Source organism: Schistocerca nitens, chromosome 5 (assembly GCF_023898315.1).
Source record: "Schistocerca nitens isolate TAMUIC-IGC-003100 chromosome 5, iqSchNite1.1, whole genome shotgun sequence".
In the NCBI taxonomy this organism is placed as follows: domain Eukaryota; kingdom Metazoa; phylum Arthropoda; class Insecta; order Orthoptera; family Acrididae; genus Schistocerca; species Schistocerca nitens.
Genome location: NC_064618.1, coordinates 490,674,336 through 490,698,755, shown reverse-complemented (window position 1 = coordinate 490,698,755; position 24,420 = coordinate 490,674,336). Strand labels below are relative to the sequence as shown.

At 42.8% G+C, this 24,420-nt stretch overlaps 1 protein-coding gene across 1 annotated transcript in view; it reads left to right on the top strand.

Moving 5' to 3' along the window:
* LOC126259176 (peroxidasin) overlaps positions 1-24,420 on the top strand; it is a 242,549-nt gene that overhangs the window by 120,705 nt on the left and 97,424 nt on the right. Inside the window, exons 10-11 of the mRNA XM_049955745.1 lie at positions 8,066-8,187; positions 16,113-16,376. Coding sequence (XP_049811702.1) covers positions 8,066-8,187; positions 16,113-16,376 — 386 coding nt within the window. The remainder of the gene's footprint in view (positions 1-8,065; positions 8,188-16,112; positions 16,377-24,420) is intronic.

Genomic DNA, 24,420 nt, shown 5'->3' with positions numbered 1-24,420 from the left:
TGGAGCGATGAAGAAAGACATTCTTGGCTGTCGATTTACGTCATATGAAGAGCTGCATGCCTGTGTAGAATCATCGTTCCGTAGAAAACCGGAAAAATTTTTCCATGTAGACATTGATTGTCTTGTCTCAAACGGAGATAACTGTATTAACAATTATGGCTATTACTTTTGAATTAACATACGTTTTCTTACTTTGCTCCTATATGTCACGTTTTCATTTGACAGGTCCTTATACTGATGCTGATTCAAAATTTGTGTCAAGCTTCTATCATAGAATTGGAAGGAAAATCAGCATCGGCCGGATTTTGTTGTTTTATTGTCAGCAAAATCGATTTTCAGTCACCTAGTGACCATCTTCAGTGCTGTAATATGCAATTAAAATTGGTAGGCACTGGAATCAAGCTATAACCACAAGCTTAGAGCGATCACATGAGTTTATGTATATACATGTATATGGTGTTTGCGTAAGAGTGTGCAGAAATGTAACAGGACATAGAGAATGCTCCACTGAACCGTTTGAGATAGGGAACCTTGGAGAAGCCAGTTTCAGTAGCCACGCGGTCCAAGGCCCCTTTCCATGCTTCGCGCGGCTCCCCCCCCGTCGAAGGTTCGAGTCCTCCCTCAGGCATGGGTGTGTGTGTTGTCCTTAGCGTAAGTTAGTTTAAGTTAGATTAAGTAGTATGTAAGCCTAGGGACCGATGAACTCAGCGGTTTAGTCCCATAGGAACTTACCTCATATTTCCAAAATTTCGTTTACAGCTGTAGAAAAAGACATATTTTCTGCCACAACCGCATTTTACTTAGTAAGGGGATCTCGCGCATGTTGTGATTTATCATATTTTCAAGACGCGTTGATAACCTACTATCTAAAACAATACCAAGCCACTTTTGCAGAACTTTTTCAGTCGGTTTTCTGTGCTACGCGAATCGTAGCAGAACGGAGATGGTTTTAAATATATTTATTAATTCAAAATAGTCAGGTGGAGATGGAATGGGTAATGATGACTTTGTATACAAATGATTTAGAAATCAATCTGTAGTTCTAAGTGTGGCAATTGTAAGTAACATTTTCCATTGGGTAAACAGAGCAATAATGTAGTCGCCTAGTTCATGGTCTCTTTTTGCGACCGGAAGACATTCGGCGTTAGTGGTACACAAATGAAACCACGAAATGAAAGAAAACAAGATGTTATATAAACATTGATGTTGTAAAAATGTACTACACAGCGTATGAGCGAGGTAACAAACATATAAATGAATTACTTTACATCAGACAACAGAAAATCAGAAAAAATAATGGAACAACCTACCACTATCAAACTCACTGACACACTGATGGCACATATCCGAACTGGTTTCACTACTTCTCCGCAGGCAGAAACACTGTCCAGCATAAGAAACATGCAATCGCCATTTTTCCGCTCTGACCAATTAATGCCACCTTCCCCGACGTCAGTACGCTCTTGACGAAGGAGATAATTTTTTCTTCATTGTTACTTCAAGTCCCTATGAATGGGCCGGCTGGGAGTAGGTAAAATCGCTTTTCAGACAAAGGTTACACAAATTGAAAAGATGTTTTAAAATATATAAGAAAAGGGGACAATAAACAATTTTTAATGCATTGGTGGATAATATTTTAGACATGTACCTAAAAGCCGGCCGGTGTGGCCGTGCGGTTCTAAGCGCGTCAGTTTGGAACCGCGTGACCGCTACGGTCGCAGGTTCGAATCCTGCCTCGGGCATGGATGTGTGTGATGTCCTTAGGTTAGTTAGGTTTAAGTAGTTCTAAGTTCTAAGGGACTGATGACCTCAGTAATTAAGTCCCATAGTGCTGAGAGCCATTTGAACCTTTTTTTTTGTACCTAAAAAAGGTAACGATAAATCATTTTTAAGGAAAAACACAATGAGACTGACAATATTTATGTATTTTAGCCCCTACAGATTTTATGCTGCATTTAAAATATAATAAATGATGATACTGTGAATCATGCTATGGTGTAATAATGATACCGGTGATGGATACATAAAAATCATCATGACGGAGGCGAAATGACGAGAATGGCTATGGCATCCTGTGGAATCGCAGTTAGCGGCTAAGAATCAGCAATGTGAGGGTTGAAACTCCTGCGGGGAGGGAGGACAACGCATGAAGGTTCACGGAAGGTCTGATATAGAAGTAGTGGCGCAGCAGGAAACCGGATTTGATGATTAGTGGCTCGGATACTGGGTGCCAGAACTGGATTTGACTCCAGCTGGAGAAGAGGATGTAGGCTATGGATGAGTTGGTTTAGGATGAGAACTGGGGGAAAGAGGTAAATAAACAGTATTGTCTACAGTCATCATAACATTGAAGTACTTTTGACTCACGTGGCGTACTGATATCCTGACCTTTATATTCAGCAGTGAACAGCTTACACCGCTGTAGAGCTTAACCCTTGAAGTAAGCACGACGAATGCGTTCCTCCATGGCCTGCTCGTTCTAAGTGGCCTCGTCGCATAAATCCGTCAGCAGCATTCTGTGGCTTGTAGCTAGTGTAACATATATCACATTGCACATACATAGGAAAAGAATCCACTACTGTGCAACTACGTTAACGATGACAAACTCCTGGAAACAGTTTCTGCTGTAGAATACCTAAGAGTAACTATCCAAAAGGTTGTAAAGCGGAATGCCCACATAAAATAAGTAGTAGAAAAAGCAGATGACAGACTGATCCATAGGAAGAATCTTATGGGAATATACGTTCTTGAGTACTGTTAATCAATATGAGATCTTCACCAGGAGACTAATAGACGAGAAGATCCAACGAAGAGCGGAAGTCTTCGTTATGGGGTTGTTCAGTCGAAGTGCGAGCGTTAAAGAGGTGGTCATCAAACTCCAGTGGAAGATGCCCCAAGAGAGGCGTTATGCATCACGTAGAGGTTTACTGCTGAAATTTTGAGAGAACTGTTTCCAGGAAGAGTCGGAAGACATATTATCTTCTCCTACATAAATCTCGCGCAATGACTACGATGAGAAAATTCGAGAAATTGGAGCTAATACGGAGGCTTACTGACGATCATTCTTCCCACGTGCTATTCGCGAGTGGAAGATGGAAGGAGGGGGGGGGGGTCAGTTAGTGGTACCAGAAGTACCTTCTGCCATGAACCGTCAAGTAGCTTGCGGAGCGCAATATTAATGTAGAATGTTATAATGATAGTAGTTAATACTTCCTCCACTAGAGGGTACCTTCCGTCAGTCAAGATCATGTACTGTCGGCCAATTACGATGTTTTTCATTGACATATTGGTAAGGACACAAAGTATGCCAGTCATTATCTTGAAGGGAAAACAGCTGCTCAAATTCTTTTGGTGTTGTTTGCGTTTCTCTCGGAAATCGTTCTGCATACAGCTCGACAACTAGTACCGAGTAAAGTGGCGCAGCTCTTATCACAGTGAACTCACATTCAGGAGGACCACGGTTCAGATTCTCGTCCGTCCATCCAGATTTAGGTTTCTGCCATTTCCTAGATCACCCCAGGCCAATGCCGGAGATGTTTCCTTTCAAAGGCCCCTACCGACTTCGTCTCCATCCTTGAAACAATTCGAAATTGTACTCGATGTCAACGAGACGTTAATGCCCAATATTTCTTCTTTCGACAACTGGCACCCTTGTGCAGACTTGCTTGACAAACTAACGTGTAGTAACATCGCCGTTTGCCAGCACTTCATGGCAAAACAGGTTCAAGTTCTCTAATTTCATGAAAAATCTGGGAATGCCAAATACATAACGAAGTAAAGAAGCAAACAGACGCTGACGGAAGGACGAGACAGCTGTCGTGATGGTCCACACGTTCCGTGGCGATACGTTCCCAGAAGTAAATTCAAGCTCCAGGTTCCCATGAATTACAACAAAATTATGGGAAGCGTGAATAGGAGCGATTACCATTTGCAAAGCTACCTAATGATCAGGAGCACACGAAGAAATATTTTCAGGATTGGTAGTTGCGTACTTCAATACGTACTTTCTGTACGAAATACATGGTGGCGAAAAAAGCAGGTTGTAATTAATCTCAGGGACTAGTTGGCGTATCTTCTTCACAAGGGTCATCAACTGGACGCCGACTTGTAACACGAAAATTGATTCGACTTGCAGCAAGACATATTCCAATTTTTTTTTTCCTGGGCAACAAAGAAAAGACTAACACAGGGGTTTCCTGCATTCATCAAAAAAGGCCTTCGGAAAGAGATCTGTTACTGTTGTGCAGGATGTGAAGCTCTCGTCTGCACTGTATGATGGTTTAAATCGTTTCGCACAGAAAACGATCCGTAACCATGTGAAAATAAAATGTCAGTTTCTTCTCTATCTCTTCAGGTAGAAGAGACACTCCGTTCTATCACAATACACATTAATCTCGCTACGTAACGTAATTTCAACAAATATATCTTCGTGGAGGCAGTGGGCCACCCCGCGATAACGCAGAGGGTATTTTCACCATTAGGAATAGGATTATAGTACCTAAAATAAAGAGAGGGTATTTTCACCATTAGGAATACGATTATAGTACAGAGGGTATTTTCACTATTAGGAATACGATTATAGTACCTAAAATAAAGAATAAAGAGAGGGTATTTTCACCATTAGGAATACGATTATAGTACAGAGGGTACTTTCACTATTAGGAATACGATTATAGTACCTAAAATAAAGAAACAATTCAATTGCCCAACGAACTAAGCGAAAGCATAGAATGTGGCAACTTATTGTAAGTCTTGAATTAAGCAGCTGCGAGAATAGAGAACCAATTTACGGAAGCGACGACAGTTGTATTACTTATTCGCAATCTGTAGTTAACGAAATATAAGAGACATTCAATAATTAAAGAGACTGATTTTGGAAAAAACTTCGTATATTTAGAAAATGAGACTCTTACTGCTTCACAGAATAATCCCTATCAATATCACGAACGAATAGTTACTTTTTTATAGTTATACCTTTGTCTTGTTGTTTGAGCCACTATCCCACAAACTCATTGACCCCTTCTTTGTTGGTGAACTTTTTTTCCACGCTCTGTCGCTTTCAGTGGACCAAAGAAAGGAATATACGAGAGAGCCAAATCTGAGCTTTAGGGAGGATGAGGTAGAAGAGTCCAATCCATTTTTTCAATGGTTTTCTGGGTCAGATGGGCTTCAGGGCGAGCATTAGCTTGTAGCAGTAACACGCCTTTTGTTTGAGATCCCCGACGTTTTTCTGTCATTGAATATCTGGGTAGTAGGCATTGTGTATTGTATGCTGATCTTACAATCACAGAAGACGACGTCTTGGGCATCGTCTGAACTATCAACTTATAAAAATTTCTGCGCTTCATACAATCTTCACCACACTGTAAAAGCATTCGACAATAGATTTAAGCCGCTTTCCACCTTCGGAAAGAAAAAAACCGGGTCACTGAACGCTCTTCAGCTAATGTGGAAACTTCAGACGGATGCTTGTAATCGTTAATGCAAGACTGAGGTTAAAAAACAAGATATTTTTATGTGTAGGCTGTTCTCAGCTCATCCTCGAGACGCCAAAATAAAGTCTTGAAAGTACAAAACTACTCCTACAAACCGTTTCATTTCTACAATATTTGTCTCTATAATTATTGAATGTCACTACAATTAGCCTGCACTGTTACCTGGTGCTACTGTTTTAACTGCAGTGACTGATTTACACATTCTTGAAATGCGCAGAATTTTTTTCCTTCTTATTATTAATATTATGATAGTTTCCAAATTGGCAATACCGGTACATTTATAGTGCGTGTGCCCAAATCTGGAAAACCATATACGGGCCGACAATGCCTATCGCTGACGAAGCCCTGTTCTTCGTTACGTTACGAGAACATGCCGAGCCAAATACAGGAGAAAATTGTCACTGACTTATTTGTTCATTACGGTTTGGTATGTAATATTTTGTGTCAACAGCTGCTTCATCCTGTAGGTCTTCACGTAGTACAGGCCACGGGGCCGCATTGTTAACTACCTAGGCTTGAATTTGAACGCTGACAGGCTGACGAAGACCATCAGTTTCCTGACTTTGGTCTATTTACGCATGAGACTCGCATTACTGGGGAAGACTTGTGCAATTTCCTTACGTCACATGTACAGGCGGATGGAAACCCACTTACACCAGTTGTATGAGGACATAAGAACCACGCGGAGTGCCCGCGTGGTTAGAGGCGTGCATGTCACTGATTGTGCGGCCCCTCCCGCCGCAGGTTCGAGTCATCCCTCGGGCATGAATATGTGTGTGTGTGTATTGTTCTTAGCATTTGTTACTTTAAGTTAGTTTAATTTGTGTGTAAGCCTAGCGACCGATGACCTCAGCAGTTTGGCCCCTTAGGAATCAGACACATTTGAACATCAGAAATAATTAACGGTAAACTTATGGTATGGAATCATGGGCGACTACATGGTTGGGTCAGTGTAGAGAAGTTACTACAAGATCATCTGCTGACGTGATTGGAGGAGATTCCCTTACGTATCAGAGAAAGGATGTGGTTCCAGCGTGATGGTGTCCCGGCGAACCTTACAGAAACACTGCGTTCAGCAATTAACCATGCTTTCGACAGTCGATGTCCCGGCTGGGGTGGACATGTACGTCAGCCTGGAAGACCCACGGACTTCACCCCATTACATATCTTTCTCTGAGGCTACATGAACATCTAAGTGTATTCTACCACTGTAACTCAGAGAAGGAATTAGTTTCAAGAATTTTTTCAGCGGTCACAAGCATACAGAACATGCCACACGTTTCCCATCGAACACGAGCCACCACCCTACGTCGGAACAGTCACTGTGCTGAAGTTTATGGTGCTTATTTTTAACACTTCCTGTCACACTGATTACAACAAAACACATTTAACATTGCTTTATTCTGAATGAATAAATGAGCCGGTCTTGGTGGCCGAGAGGTTCTAGGCGCTACAGTCTGGAACCACGCGACCGTTACGGTCGCAGGTTCTAATCCTGCCTCGGACATGGATGTGTGTGATGTCCTTAGGTTAGTTAGGTTTAAGTAGTTTTAGTTCTAGGGGACTGATGACCTCAGATGTTAAGTCCCATAGTGCGCAGAGCCATTTGAACCTTTTTTTTTTTTTTGAATAGATGACGTCCTGGATACTCCATACTCGCATTGTACGCAATTTTGACGCCTGATAGTTTAACGAAATATTCATCAGGTTGGGGATCGAGTTTCTAAACAGCTTGCATACTTTGTACGGTGTTAGCAATTTTTGAGCTTTTAATGAGCTGTGGGTTGCGAAATACTGATACGCAGTTTTTAAAGAAGAATGGGAAGATTGGTAGAAGCCAACCTCAGGAAAGATCAGTTTCTGTTTCAGAGAACTGTAGGAACACGTGAGACAATACGAACCCAGCATATGTTAGAAGATAGGCTAAAGAAAAGCGAACCTTTGTTTACAGTATTTCTAGATTTAGAGAAATTTCTTGACAATCTCGACTAGAATTAATTCTATAAAGTTCTGAAGACAGCACCTATGGTGCGCAAAGACGGTGATGCCATGTTGTATAGTAAAGAGACACCGTAGCAGCAAGAATGCTCGAAGTGTGCAGGCCAGCCGGGAGAAGGCAGCTGAGGCGGCCGCCCCTTTGGGGCTACAGGATGGACTCGCCCGGTGCCCAAGACGAGAATGCATTTCGGCGCTGGTCACACGTTATTTTGCGCAAGCTGTACCTTATTTTGTGTTGTTCTGTTAGCGTAGATGCACTACGTGAACAAATGAACCACAGGATTTTTGTTGATAACATGTACATCATGTTATTAAAAGACGGTAGTTTAAGAATGAACATTTGCTCGAAAATACCACTTTTCATGCATAAAATCTAATTCTCGTAATGTAGTGAATTTCTTCTAAGGATTAGTATTAGTCCTATACTGACGGTGTAAAGCTGACAACAGGTTTTTAATGGCCGTCACTGCCAGACATTTAAATTCATCTGCCAAGAATGAATACAGACGGCAAGAGCTAGCTGAATGAACAGTGGGGTGATATGGTGACGCTGGATTTGTGTGTGTTGTCAGGGTGTCACCGTTCGGCAGCCTTTACGTCCACAACCTGTCCCAGAGCGACGCGGGGGTCTACCAGTGCAGGGCCGACAACCTTCACGGCCACATCGAGGCGCACGGCCGACTCAGCATCAAGGGTAAGCCCGCACTGCTGTCATACTCCTAACGTACGCTGACTGACCACTAGCGTACTAGATGGTCAGAACCTCTCATTTAGTTAGCCATTTATTATCTAGGGTACGTAAAACCTCCATACTTGGTGCTTATTGCATATGGAGATTTCAGAGCTAGGTTTGCTTGATTATTCATTTCTTATTACGAACGCCACGTTGACATTCTAAATTGTGAAAACTACAAATGTAAGATACTTATGCTGTTAGGTGATATGAAGGAAAGCAAAGAAGAAGAAAATGGTGTGCCTGTTACAGATGAAAGTTCCCCAACTTCTTCTTAAAACCAGCAGGGTACTGAACTGCGCCCGCAGTGCAGGACAACGTGTTCTAGAGGCAGACGCCAGAAAATGGGAGGGAGTCCCGGAATGGATAAATATAGGTCCTCTACGGTTTTCAAGGGAACCTTATACCATTCTTCATAGAAAATAGTGGCAAGTGGTTGTAATGATGATGGAATTGCGTAACGGAGATGCGTAATTCATCCTCGTGCCGACAAACCCAATCCTCTACGATGCAATCTACGTGAACAGGAGCCCTGCCGGCTTGGGAAACAGCATCCTCACTGCGAAGCAAACATTGTACTAAGGCATGGACTAGATCAGCCTAAATGGTCACATAATCCTTAGCGGTACTGCGATCTTGCAGAGTTACAATGGGGCCCATGGAATACCACGATATGGCTTTCCAAATCATCACCGAACCCCCGCCATGTAAGAAGTCAGCAACGTACGCTTGGGTCAGCGTACGCCAGACAAAATATCGGCCAGAAGTTAGAAACAGTCTGAAACAAGACTCGTCCGACCAAATAACCTCCTTCCATGGCTCTATAGGAAGATTCATAGCTTCGGCACCATATTTTCCTGTTATGTGCCTTTGCAGCACTGTTGATCAGTTTTGGAATTCCAGCTTGCCTGCACTTCCCTGCTTATGAACTCCGATCGTGTTGTTTTGGTGCTGACAAGGTTCGCGAGTGCGACATTCACTTCTTTAGTGCCTTTTGCAGCTGCCGTCCTCTTACTTTTTGTCACAATGACCGTCTGTCGTAATTACTCAGCACACACTTTCGTCCGCTTAGTGGCTTAACGCATGATCTTTCCCCGCTTGACCTGTGCGTGGTAAAAATATTTGATTACGGTGCTTCCTGAAACAGACAGAACTTCGGCTACCTAGGTTACGGAAGCTCCAACCGTACTAGCATCAACAATTTGCCCCGTTCGAATTCAATTAGCTCCAAAATAATGCACTTACAACTATGCTAACACTGGTTTGATTGCGACTGACACTTGAAACATACTGAGAACACTTCACAAGTGCCATTCATAGTAATACACAACAGTACTAACTGAAGGCTGCGCAAGCATCTATATTTATGTTAAAGGGCGTATTTCTCGCGATGTTTTAATTTTTTTTTCCGACCCCAGCACGATCATTGTGCCATGGACGCAGCATCTTGGCCCCATATACGCCGTTCCACTCTTGCCGTCGCTCCTCCACCCCGTTTCTGAACAAACAATTAACTGAGGGGGCAATCAAGGAACTCCAGACTCCCTTTAGCGGTTTTGAGGGCACTATATTCGTAACGGATTCAAGAAATATTACTACCACTAGACGCAAAAACTAGTCTTACTAGTCTTACGAACGGAGAAAAGCATTTTTTGTTCATGACAGCTGAACTCCATCAAGGATTCAGCCAAACTCGATTATCATAAGTAAAATGGAACTGAAAGACAATGACCACAATTGTTTAACTTTCGATGCTAAAAAGGAATGAAAGAGTGTATTATAAAAGCAAAAAATTATGCCATTTTTCTCACACGACGTCGTTTTTCTGCCCAAAAGTTAGAGATCTTAGAAATAAGTGATGAATGAATGAGCTCCCTACTGCATTAAATATAAAAACCACCAACACGCAACAGACATACATTATTGTTAAGAAAATTGGTCATTCAGTAAACATCAAAAGTAGGAAGACACAGTTGTATAAGAAGGGAAATTACGCTATGATTTACGATGCAATATTATGCTGATTGACAGGAGCAAGAACAATAATCAGTCGTAGCTCGGTGCCTCCAATAAAGGTCACCCGTCAATGCGAAATGTTTTGAAATTCAGCAAGGTGAAGCATACTTCTGGAGGACAGCAGTGCATGGAAGTGAAAACGATACAGAAGTCATACCAAATTAACTGTCTGCGTTACAGTGTATTTATTCGCATAGATTACACGTTTCGCAGACCCTCATCAACCATTTAAAACGTAAGGGAAAAAATTCAATGCCATTTATAAGGCCAAATATTACTTAAACGTAAAATATACACTGAGCAGCCAGACCATTATGACCAACTGCCTAGTAGTTGGTATTTCAACTCATGGCACGGATAAACGCGGCGAATCGTCTTGGCATCGAAGCAATGAGGCCTTGCTAGGTTGCTGGAAAGACACCACATCTGTACACAAAAGTCACCTAATTTCTGTAAATTCCGGGGACGGGGGGCGATGAGCTCAGATGTCACGATCCGTCACATCCCTGAAGTGTTCGATCAGGTTCAGATCTGGCGAGCTGAGCGGCCAGGACATCAATTGGAACTATGTGTTGTTAAAACCACTCCATCACTTTCCCCGACGGCAGAGGCATTTTTCAACAACATAAGGCCTTATGTTGTTGAAAAATGCCTCTGCCGTCAGGGAGAGTGATCGCCATGAAGAGGTGTACACGTTCCGTAACCGGTGTACCGTACTCCCTGGCCGTCACGGTGCCTTGTAAAATCTCCACTGGACCCATGGATGGCCACGTGAGCACAATGGAGCCGCAGCCAGCTTGTCTCCGTCCCGCAGCTCAGATGTCAAGGAGCTGTTCCTCTGGAGGACAACGGATTCGCGCCCTTCCATCGGCATGATGAAGAAGGTATCGGGATTCATTAGACCGCCCAAATCCAACGTCCAGCATCAATAGTAGTGTGTCCCTTTCAGTCGTAGCTGCCGATGTCTTGCTATTGACGTTGGCACATGAGTGGATCGTTGGCTGCGGAGGCCCATCGTTAGTAGTGTTCGGTGCAGTGTGTTTTCATACACACTTGTACTCTGCCCAGCATTAAAGTCTAATGTTAGTTCCGCCACAGTCCTGTTTTACCAGTCTGCCCAGTCTACGACGTCCATCTGTAATGATGGGTGACTATCCCAACCCTAAGACGTCTGGACGTGGTTTCACTTTGGTTTCATCGAGTGTTCAAGACACTTACCACATCACTCCTCGAACACACGACAAGTTGTGCTGTTTCCGAAATCCTCGTGCCGAAACTTCGGGCCACTTCAATGTGCCTTCGTTCAAACTCAAATAGATCCTGCACCTTGCCTGTTCTACACACGGACAGCACGCCCACTGGCACTACAAGCATTGTGCGTGTGTCTGACCAGCAGTCATTCCTCGCCAGGTGACGCTGCTACCGCCTGGGAGGGTTTGTGTCAATAGTAGATCGATGGTCATAATGTTCTGGCTGATGAGTGTATATAACTGCAGAGACATGTATATGCAGCATAGTGCGTTCAAGTACTACTTTTCATATGATACGGATAAACCGTATTCATTTTTCACCTGTGTTTTGATCTGACGACAGCAATCTACTGAAACAAATAATTTATATGAATAAATAAAGTTCAACTCACATATTTCGTCTGCGCTGCATCATGGTCGCCGACCTCTTCAACGGCTTGCTATGTACCATTATCAAAAATATGTACTAATGGCAACTTAAGAGAAGATAAAATTGGACAACTATAAGCGTCGTAGTACAAACGAAACATGTAATTGACGTTGAAAAAGATACTACGAAATGAAGAGATGCTAGTAAGTGTAGGAGGAGGAGGGAAGTGTGTCTAAAACTATAATGAGGAAACAGGATATGATAGTGGCCAATGTGCTCAATGAATACGTCATTAGGAGGAAGTAGATGGGGAATACAGAATAGAAGAAAGAGACGAGAATGTGAAAAATAACTTACTGACACATGGAAATTTTGACAAGATAGGATGGAATGACCTATTACAAATATAACTTCTTAAACTGTTATGTCACTTGTGTCACACTTTTTTTCTACACGTCATTCAGAAGGTGTAGATTACAAGTGACAATACAGCTGCAACAACAGGATTCATTTAAGATTTTGCGACCTAGTAGCAAGAAGTATTCTGTGCACTATTTTTCTATGGAGGAGATGTAGAGAAATCGTCGCAACCCTCCCTCTCCTTTCTTCCACGTGATGGCGGAAGTAACGTCGGCATGGATTGCTGTTGACAATGTTGATTCATTCAAATGAAACTGCATCGTTTATTCAGTGAACATTAAATGGAAAAGCTATTTGCATTTATGTAACATTTCCTTAAGCATTGTACAGTAGGGTATCATCAATTTATGAGGTTTCGTTTTCAACAAAGCGATCAAAAATGAATCATTGACGACAAATCTTCAAATCAAAGTCGTAAATTTCCTTTTGGCGCACACCTTCTTTTCTGTACAGGAATTTCTATCAGAAATTAAGAAATTTTCAGTGTGAAGTGTTCATGATCATTAAACATGCTGTCTCAGAACGCGGTGACTTCAACACGTTATTCGTTATCGAAGGAACCAGTTACAGTTTTGGAGTTGAAAGTGCCTCAGTCATTGTTTGAAGCAATATTGACTCTCAAGGAAGTACAGTTGTATTAGACGTTAATAGCTGCAGTGTTCTGTATTGTGATTAGACATCGCTATCGTAACATTGACTTACGGGCTTTCCCTTCCTCTCATGGGGCGTAGATTTTACCATATCTCCGGATATAAGTGTTATTTCACACAACTGGACAAATAATTAGGGCGTCATTCGTTTTCCTTAACCAAATGTTTTGAACTTTATTGTACTCACAATAAAAGCGATCTCAGTGACCACACTTGCACTGTTGAAAAGGAAAAGTTTGAAGCCGAGAAGTACGGAGGAGAATTGCAGTGAACCCAATGAGACATATTTAGCAGACATGAGATGAGGAGGCTTTTATTCCAACAATTAGCGAACCACCGAATGCTGAATTACTCTCGCAGTTTACCTAACGTAGCCTCCATATGCAGCTTCACGACGTCAAAACTTGCGGAGTTATCATGTACATATACAGTAACGTATCAGGGCAGGAAGATACCACTCTTTTCTTTACAAATTCAGAAATCGACACATGCTGTTTGTGTTACCCTCTCACAACTTTTTCCCATATTTTATTAATTGTCTAGTTTCCTTTGTTTATAAATTTACTAACCGGCACTCTGTCATAATTTTTTTCCGTGTTTTACTAATTCTCAGGATTATTTTGTGTATAAATTTTCTAACCAGCACCCTGTAAACTATGTACTGATTTGTTCTATGGTCGAGTACCGGGTGGTTGTAATTAAAGTGCAGCTATTCACAGAGTTCCAATGTGTGCTGTAATTATGGTACAGCAATGAAATTTGGTAGATATTCTAATGCATGAATGTAGAACCAATTTACGCTGGAAAAAAATAGTTTCAATTTTGGCCACAAGGCGCTGTGAATGAAAGAAAGATGTACAGAAATGTTTCCATATACAGGGTCACAATTCTTGAACTATATGAAATAAAATCATCATAAATTCTGAGCGGTTTATGTTTGGACGTTCAAACTGCACGGTTGACCGCGGGGAATGATGGGAATTAGTACGAGCTATATGATTTGATTTAGCGGGGAAGTCCACTTTCATTTGGATGGGTTCGTCAGTAAGCAAAATTCGAGCATTTGGGGGACTGAAAATCCACATTCCGCGTTCGAGAAATCTCTTCACCCTCAACGGGTGACTGTGTGGTGTGCAATGTCCAAACACGGAATAATCGGTGCGATATTCCTTGAGGGCACAGTGACTACCGAACGGTACCTGAAGATTTTGGAAGATGATTTCATCCCCATTATCCAAAGTGTCACTGATAGCGACAAGATATGGTTCATGCAAGACGGACCTCGACCCTATCGAAGCAAGAGAGTGAAGTCCTCGCGGAGCACTTTAGGGACCCCATTCTGGCACTCAGGTACCTAGACGGTACTGGCGTGCGCCTCGATTGGACGCCATATTCTTCCGATCTGAACACATTTCACTCCTTTTTGTGGGACTATATTAAGGACAAGGTGTACAGCAATAACTCCAAAACCATTGCTGAGTTGAAAACAGCCGTTCAGGTGGTCACTGTCAGCATCTATGTCCCGACACTTCAGCGAGTTATGCAGCATCTCGGTATTCATCTGCGCCACATCATTGCCAATGATGACAGGCATAACGGACATGTCGTAACCTACGTACTTCGTTAATTCATATATCTGTAATGACGTTTACATGTGTAATAAAGCGTGTGCACCCCGTAGTTTGTAACTAATCTATCTCTTTTATCATATTCTTCAATAATTGTCACCCTGCATTTACCAAACTGCTAACACGATTGCTGGAGAGGTCCGAAACTTTTTAATAGAACGTCCAAGTACTTGAATGTGATCAAGAGGCATTTGTTAACTACAGTAGATATCTAGATTTGGAATTGTCACCACGTGGACGTCTCATTTTTTATTGGCACGGCCGGCCGCGGTGGCCGAGCGGTTCTAGGCGCTCCAGTCCGGAACCGCCCTGCTGCTACGATCGCAGGTTCGAATCCTGCCTCGGGCATGGATGTGTGTTTTGTCCTTAGGCTTAAGTAGTTCTAAGTCTCGGGGACTGATGACCTCAGATGTTGAGTCCCATAGTGCTCAGAGTCATTTGAACCATTTTATTGGCAGATGGTGTATTATTCCAAGAGGAGACTGTCCTCAATATTTCGACATTTGCTATGAAAACTCACTATATAATAGGCGTCCGTCAAGTATTTCTATGTCTCTATATTTGCAGCAGTGCTTGAAAGCGAACTAAGGAAGTATAACCAAAAATTAAGCCTTGTTGAAGAGAATATTCACAAAGACGAGGTTACATTTCATGACAGTAAAAGGTATTTTCATTCTGTTTTTTTCATATAGTTCAGTAATTTTCACCGTTTATAAAGTATTAGGAACGGGAGATAGGCAGAAAATCTTGATGCAATAATCTACCAACAGCCGTACGTATTGTACAAATTAATTTTATTTTATGAACTTCTATCAGGTACCAGTTTCGGCATTACATTGATGCCATCTTCAGGCCCCACACGTCGTAGTCGTAAAATCGCTATACACGGAAGGAGCCATATAAGTGGATCCGTGAATCAAAACGTCATGCAACACCTCTTGGTGGTTTTGATTCAAGGATCCAGTTATTTGGCTCCTTCCGTGTGTAGCGATTTTACGACAGTGACGTGTGGGGCCTGAAGATGGCATCAATGTAATGCCGAAACTGGTAGCACATAGAAGTTCATAAAATAAAATGAATTTCTACAAATCATACGGCTGTTGGTAAATTATTGCAACAAGAACTTCATGCCAGCCGTTTTCCCACGGTCCATAGTGGATCAACGAAGAAGATAGGCAGAAAAGGTCAAGGAAGTGAGAAAGGCATAATGTTTATTTTGCTATTAATTGTCCCTTATACAATTTGTTCAATATGAGCAGTCGACAGGATGCCGTATAGCGCCAGATATGCACCTGAGAACTAAAATTTGAACTAATTTATTTCCGGCGTAAATCGGTTCCACATTAACACATAAGCACGTGCACTAGGTTTAGCTGCCATAGGATGTATACAGCCCACACTGGACCTCTCTGAGTATCTGCACTTACATTATAACCACCCGGTAGTTGTGGCTCCCATGGTCAGACGGAACCAGGTAAGCAAGTAAACAAAAACGAAACAACAGAGGGAGCTGCGCGGTGACGGTGTTTATAGAGTGAGACGACTGCCGCAGGCTCGATCGGCCCCGGCGACCGCTTCGTGCGCGTGGCGTTCCGCGAGGCGTCGGCGGCGGTGGACCGCGCCGTCAACGACACGCTGACTCGCCTGCTGACGCCGACGCCGGGCAAGTCGGCGCCGCCGCACGAGCTCTTCCGCCTGCTGCGCTTCCCGGACGCCGCGGCGCGCAGCGTCGCCCGCGCCGCCGAGGTCTACGAGACGACGCTCGTCAACATCCGCAAGCACGTCGAGGCCGGCATGAAGATCAACCTCACCACCGGTCAGTACACGCTCCTGCTCTGCGCTCTCTCTACATCGTCACCTGTAATAATAATAATAATAATAATAATAATAATGTCGTGTGCCGAGGGCCTCCCGTCGCATAGACCGCTCGCCTGGTGCAAGTCTTTCGATTTGACGCCACTTAGGCGACTTGCGCGTCGATGGGGATGAAATGATGATGATTAGGACAACACAACACCCGGGCCATTAGGACTGACAGTCTGTCTCGCTGACCACTCAGCTACCGGAGGCGGACACATCGACACCTACAGGGTATAGGCAAAATAATGTGACCACCTGTACTTACTTGGGAATCCTTTATTAATAAGGGGTTGGACACCCATCTGCCCGTAATACAGCTGCGACACTTCTTGGAATACTGGCATATAATGATTGTATAGTCTCCAGTGGAATGTTATGTCACTCTTCGATCAGAACCTCTTCTAACTCCTGTAGTGACGATGGAGGCGGCAATCTGCTCCGGAGTCTGCGCTCCAATACCGCCCACAGGGCCTCGATGATGTTCAAGACCGGGGACTGTGCTGGCCAGGGAAGACGCAGAAGTTCAGTTGCATTCTCCTCATACCTAGATTCTACTCTCCTGGCTGTATGAATGAGTGCATTATCGTCCTGAAATCTGGAATCATTGTTGGGGAACAGCATTTGGATCATGGGGTGCACCTGATCACCTAAAATGCTCACATGCTGACTGTCACACGGTCTTTGAGAGTAATGTTGCGACCAGCAGAATACCATGATATTGCTATCGACACCACCACACGTTCACCTCCATTCTTAAACCTTTGGAATCAATCAAGATTGTAGGCCTCTTTTGGCGTTCTGCAGACATAAACCCGGCGTGATGTTGGAACGATGACTCGTCGTACCATATGACGTGTTTCCACTGGCCATACAGTATTTATGCTCCTGACACCATGTTTTACGCTTCTTTGCGTCGGTTGTCATCACTAAGGGTTTCGGTATAACACCTCGTCCGTGAATATTCGCTTTATGGAGTTCTTGCCGGACAATGTCGATAGATACGAGGTCTCGAAGACGGCTATAGAGCTCTGCAGTCAATGAAGCCTCCGTAGTTTTGTGTTGTTAGCTGTTGCGCTGTGGTTTACACACTCTGAAAGGAGCGGCCACGACCTTCTGGTTACGGATTTACTACAAACTTTGTACACTTTTAGTAGTGCGTTAGTATAACATAATGTGTAGGTAGTAAGGCCTATTACTAACGCAATTTCGAGAAAATGGCAAGAGCAGTTTAACGTGTCCCTGATGTACCGGTGTGTTGGAGCCCTCAGCACGAGATGGCGGCGGTCATGTGGCTAGGCTCGAAGCTCCGTAATCAGCGGGTCCCTGGATGGAGTCCCATTCACGTTTCTTTTCTTTATTTATTTTTTTTTCCAACGCTATTTATATTATTTCATACAAGCCTTGTTTGAAAGGTAATATGATGGTAAGACATGAGTATTTGCATGAACTTTTACTGAATTTACAATGTTATTTGGCTGTTTGCTAATTTATATACAACAACAAACATTATATTTACGACTATTGACAGGTAAACGACCAAACGCATAACTTTTTCCTGAATATTTATCCCCGTCGTGATTACCGAAATCTCTTACATCTGCAATCTGGTAGGATACCGAAAACTGTTTTGTATCTGGACATTTCTATCTGCAGGAAAAGGTTTCAAGGACGAGGAACAGGCTTAGAAAGCCCAAGTCAAACATCGATACAATAGGTGTATTAACTTTATTCAATAATACATTGAATTATAACATGCCAGAATATGAAGATAATGTACAGTTTATCGTCTGAAGCGCTTTCGACATTACAAGTTGCAGGATGAAATTTTTCATGCAGACGTGGAAGACATCAAATAAAACGGCATCTACTGCATCGAATGATTCCAGTTTTACCGTGTGCACGAAGAAACTTTAGAATTTGTAAGGAAAAACGAACTCATTGACATTTTGAAAAAAAATTTCTTTCTTTCGCCAGTTTGGATGCGAACCATGCGTAACGTTTTTAATCAAATATGAACCAGTCCGAAGAGGCTTCATAAGCTCTTTAACTTACCTGTAGAAGAAATCGGTGCATAACATTTGTTAGAATAATGAAAATCAGTTAGGAGACAAAAATAGCGTTAGAAATTCAATAAAATTTCATACAAATACATGTGTTTTCATCATTTTACCCTTAAGATATAATATTCACGAAATCATATGGCTATTGTAGAAAAAATATGAACCAAAAAAGTGTGTGGCACTCGACCCAGCGATCCACCCAGCTTAAATGCTAACCACATGACCGCCGCCGTCGCTTGCCCAGGGTCGCAACACAATGGTACATCATTCACGTATACAACTTTTCTAGTAATCGTCGCGAAATCGCTTATGTATTTCGCCTTCACTTCTTGCACAATATGATGTCGTAATGGACTATTACATGTGTACACAGCCTGAAGTAAATCTGTGACGCGAACATCGTGTGCTCCCTATATAATAATAATAATAAAAACAATAATAAACATGCTCATAAAGGAATTATGTGAATGAGACGGAAATCGTCAGATGTGATGTAGCTGCATGTAGAGACAAACGTATAATTACAATTTCAGAAGAACTCGATGATTTATTCAAGAGCTTTGCAAACTGAGCAAATGAATAGAGCTTCGTTCGCTTGTGGCCCTTGTGCAGCCAGTTATTTGGATTGCCACTGGTTGATAGAGTTCTGGGATGTTCTCCTGGGAGTATAAGGCTAAATTCTGTCCGATTGGCGCGTTACATCGCCAAAATCTCTAATTAGCAAGGAAGCTCTGACAGTAATTTGCCAAATATACTCAACTGGCAAGGGATTCGGTGACTTTGCTGGCCAAGGTACGTTTCTGCAAGCACGAAGATGAGCAGTCGAAACTCTCTCCGTGTGAGGGCGGGTACTACTGTGCTGAAATGTAAGCCCCGCGTGGCTTGCCATGAAGGGCAACAAAACGGGGCGTAGAATATCGGTCGTGGTATCTCTGTGCTGTACGGGTTCCGCGGAGAAAGGCCATAGGAGTCCTGCTATGAAAAGAACTGGCACCCAAGAAAATCACTGCTGGCTGCGGTGCCGTATGGAGCGCGACATGTAGGTTGATATCACATCGACGTTCGTGTCGTCCTCGCTGATCGTTGGGGCTCAGTTAGAAGCGGCATTCATGACTAGAGACAATAATACTGCAATAAACGAGATTCCAGACCGAAGACTTGGCTGGCGACGCTCCCGACTGCGATGGGATACTGACCTGACTCTCGTCCGCTGTACGGTTCGACAACCATAGCAGGACCCCTTGGGTTGTCATCCGCAGCACCCTGCAACTCCCTTGTACCACATCGGTTCTCGACGATATTCTACGCCTCATTTGATGTCCTTCATGGCAAGCCACCGTGGGCTTAAACTTCAGCAAAATAATGCCCGACCGTTCAAGATGAGTTTCTTCTGCTTGTCTTTGTGCTTCGAAAATCCTACTTTGGCCTACAAGGTCGCCGGATCCCTGCCCAGTTGAGAACATAGGAGCATTATGTGCGGGTCCTTCAACGACCTCAGGATTTTGACTATTTTAAGCGCCTGTTTGACAGAATTTGACACGATGTCGCTCAGGAGGACATCAAAAACTCAATCAATCAATGCCAAGCCGAATAACTGCTTGCACAAGTATCAGAGATGGACCAACGGTTACTTGCTCAATTTGTGGAACTCATTCTCGTAAATAAATCATCCAGTTTTTCTTAAGCTGTAATTGTTTTTTCTCTCCATGATTACATCACATCTACAGATTTCCGTCTCATTCGAATAATTCCTTTGTGGTGATCGCTTTAAAAAAGAGAAAGAGAGGCTCAGTGTAATTGGCGCTTGACTCCAGTCGTCGACCACTTCAGGTACCTCTGCGTTTGCGTCATGCTCTCCCATTACTGAAACAGACGTCGAAACTCTTACGACCCTTCTTTGTATAAGTTCAATATGCCTTGTTGATTCCGTTCTGTGTGTGTAATATTTTGGGATAACTTTCAATCAGTTGATTTTACGCCAGACATGAACTAATGTATCTTAATCGTATGAAGGTAACGACTAGAATTAATTATCGAAAATGTATAGTAGCCGTCTTCCGTCGTTGTTTGAAATAGTTAAATTTTAATGTAAAATGCTTTTCCTGTATCTAATTGCGCTGACAGATTATGTCAGAGCTTAATATTTCAGTCGTACGTGTAGTATCCAGTATAATGCTACGTTTCCAGCCAACTATTGTATATCCTGACATTAGATACCATCTTGATTAAACATTTTTGCGTTACATAGTGAAAAGTGGTTGTCGCATAGCTCCAAAAATTAAACGAATATTAATCAGCTGTTGAAGGTACGAGGCATAAGTGAAAAAATGTTGAATTTCGATGTATTTCTTTGAAACTGCGGTATTCGCATTACATAATTAAAAGCAGGCGTTTTTCCATATGGTATCGTTTTTTCCCGTAAATAAACTGTTTGCGTTCCTACATACAGCAGACTGTCCAACTACGATAGTATTCTGTTCTCTCGAAAGGCGTAACGTAGGGAGGGTTATGTCCGGAACCGGCTCGTAGCAATTTTTCTACTTATCACAAAATCAGGTTTGAATTTGTTTGATGAACTTCTTAAAGTCAAATCCGTATACTTTTTTGAAAGAATTTTACACGAAGATGTATAATTTGTTATGTTGGACACATATTTCCCTCTTAACACAGTCCGGAAACGAGAGAAAACTAACGCTAGATGAGATACTGCTTTCACATATTGCTTATTCGTATGCCGTGACACGAATCAGGATCATCTTCCTGTTTATGGCATGCCTTTAATCTCCCAAAACCGCATCCAGCAACAAATGGAGCACGTCATTCAGCACGTTTGATGGCTGTTTATAATTTGTGGTCACCGAAATAGCATGTTGTTAAGTCAACCATCAGCTCCTATCTAACACACTTGTCGTGAGTGTGCTACACGAGTCTAACAGAATTACTCGCGTGATTACACAGGAGAGACACTAAACTGTTAAGAGGCCATGCTTTACAAAAGTGTTCGCACTTCGCAGCTCTTTGTCTGTGTCGACTACTTTTGTGGTATATTACCTTCAATGCAATTATGAAATCGGTAAGCACCCTTGAATCAGTGAAGAATCAGTTATTCCTAATAATTCAGACCCCTTCTATAGATACGAGTCAACTACTGTACTACTCTACAACTAGCCATTGGGGACCAACTGTACCTTCTACCAAAACATTCATGAAAGTTCCCTGAACAACATCATAAATTTTGACAGTGGGGTTTTAGTTCACCCTGTAGTCCTAGAACAGTCATTTAAAGCCGGATCTTGAAATTTTATAAGTAGGCTTTGCAGAGATAGTTTCCGTCTGTCTTCAAATGTATACTCTACTGGCTATTAAAATTGCTACACCAAGAAGAAATGCAGATGATAAACGGGTATTCATTGGACAAATATATTATACTAGAACTGACATCTGATTACATTTTCACGCAATTTGGGTGCATAGATCGTGAGAAATCAGTACCCAGAACAACCACCTCCGGCCATAATAATGGCCTTGATCTGAGCGGGCGCTAACGGAGTAGGGAACGTCCAAAGCGGCAGGGGAGCGCCACTCACGGGCGCGGACCGAGAAGGCAACACCAGGAGGCCACGACCGCAGTTAGAGGCGGCCAGAGTGGGCGCGGACGGAATAGGGAACACCTAGAGCGGCAGGATAGCGCTACTCGCGGGTGCGGACCGACTAGGTAACGGCAAACAGAACACCAGGCACCGGGCAGGCATAAATATGCGACCCGGTCCCGCACGCAGCCAGTCTCAGAGAACAACTGATGAAGACGTCAAGTAATGACGTCGAAATATCGTGTTTGGAAGACGCTGATATCCGGCAGAAAACCCAATTTCTACGATATGTCATCAAATCGCCGGGAAAGGCTAAGAAATTACAGTACCTGGATTAATCCAAAAAAATTACGTATTGCCATTCGTGCACCCAGGTTCGTCGTTGAGTACACCATCGCAGGCGCTCCTGTCTGTCATGCAGCGTCAAGGGTAACCAAAGCCATGGTCTCCGACCTGATGGTCCATGCTGCTGAAAACGTCGTCTAACTGTGCAGATGGTTGTTGTCTTGCAAACGTCCCCATCTGTTGACTCAGGGATCGAGACGTGGCTGCACTATCCGCTACAGCCATGCAGATAAGATGCCTCTCATCTCGACTGCTAGTGATACGAGGCCGTTTGGATCCAGCACGGCGTTCCGTGTTACCCTCCTGAACCCACCGATTCCATATTCTGCTAACAGTCATTGGATCTCTACCAACGCGAGCAGCAATGTCGCGATATGATAAACAGCAATCACGGTAGGCTACAATCCGACCTTTATCAAAGTCGGAAACGTGCTGGTACGCATTTCTCCTCCTTACACGAGGCATCACAACAACGTTTCACCTGGCAACGCCGGTCAATTGCTGTTTGTGTATGAGAAATCGGTTGGATACTTTCCTCATGTCAGCACGTTGTAGGTGTCGCCACCGGCGCCAACCTTGTGTGAATGCCCTGAAAAGCTAATCATTTGCATATCACAGCATCTTCTTCCTGTCGGTTAAATTTCGCGTCTGTAGCTCATTATCTTCGTTGTGTAGCAATGTTAATGGCAAGTAGTGTACTTATTCAGTTTCTTCAGCATTTCTCTGACTCTATCCCACGGACCATACAAACCTGTGACCATTCGCACTGCCCTCTTGTTAATACCTTCATTATGCACTGCTGGTCCTATTTGGTAAGGTGCCACACACTTGCGCAATATTCTGTTGTGTAAACTGATTGTATTTCCCTAGGATTATACTAGTAAACCTGCTTTGACTATGACTGAGCCTATGTGATCGTTCCATTTCATATGTCTACGTAGGTAGAAATACGAGATGACCGATTCAAACTGTGAATATTTGAGACTGTAATCATAGAATGCTAAGTTTTTAAAAAAATAAAAATTAGTAAGCAATCAGCAAACAGAGCTCTTGCAAAACCTATCTCGTTTGTTCTTCAATCATATCCATCTAGCTGTAGCAACGCCGCTCAAGTTGATTCCATGTTCTCTGATTTCAGACAGGCATTTTACACAGTCCAGTACTGCCGTTTAGCGAAGAAAACACTAGTTTAACGACTATCGCACCAGATTCGTGACTGTATTCAAAACTTCCTTGCAGATAGAACTCAACACGTCGTTCTTAATGGAACAACATCAATAAACGTTAAAAACATTTCCGGAGTGCCCGAAGGAATTGTGATAGGATCTTTACTGTTTACAAGGTATAAAAATGATCTAGTGTAAAAATTCGAACGCTCTTTAGGAATGTTCACAGATGCTGCGGTTGTCTACAACAAAGTAGCAAAGACAGAACATAATACCGATTTGCAGAATGACCTGTAGAAGACTAATTAATGGTGCCGCCTTTGACAGTTGAACGTAAATAAATGTAATATACTGCGCATACAGGAAAAACAAAGCCACCACAGTTCAACTACACTATTGATGGCAAACTGCTGGAAACAATATCTACCGTAAAGTATCTGGAAGTAACTGGATTGACCACATAAAGTAAGCAGTAGAAAAAGCATATGCCAGGCTGACATTCATAGAAATAATGTTACGAAAATGCAACTCATTCATGAAGAAAGTGGCCTATAAGGCGCTTGTTCGACCGATTCTTGAGTATTGTTCATCAATATTGGATCCTTACCAGGTAGGGCTGATAGAAGAATAGAGAAGATCCAACTATGAGTGGTGTATTTCGTGACGGGGTCGTTTATTTGGAGTGAGAGCGTTACCCAGATCCTCAACAAACTCCACTGGCAGACGTTACAAAAGAGGCGTTGTGCAGCAAATTTCGAGAGAGCACCTTCCAAGAAGAGTCTGATAATGTATTAGTTCCTCCCACATACGTCTTGCGTAATGACCACAACTACAAGTTT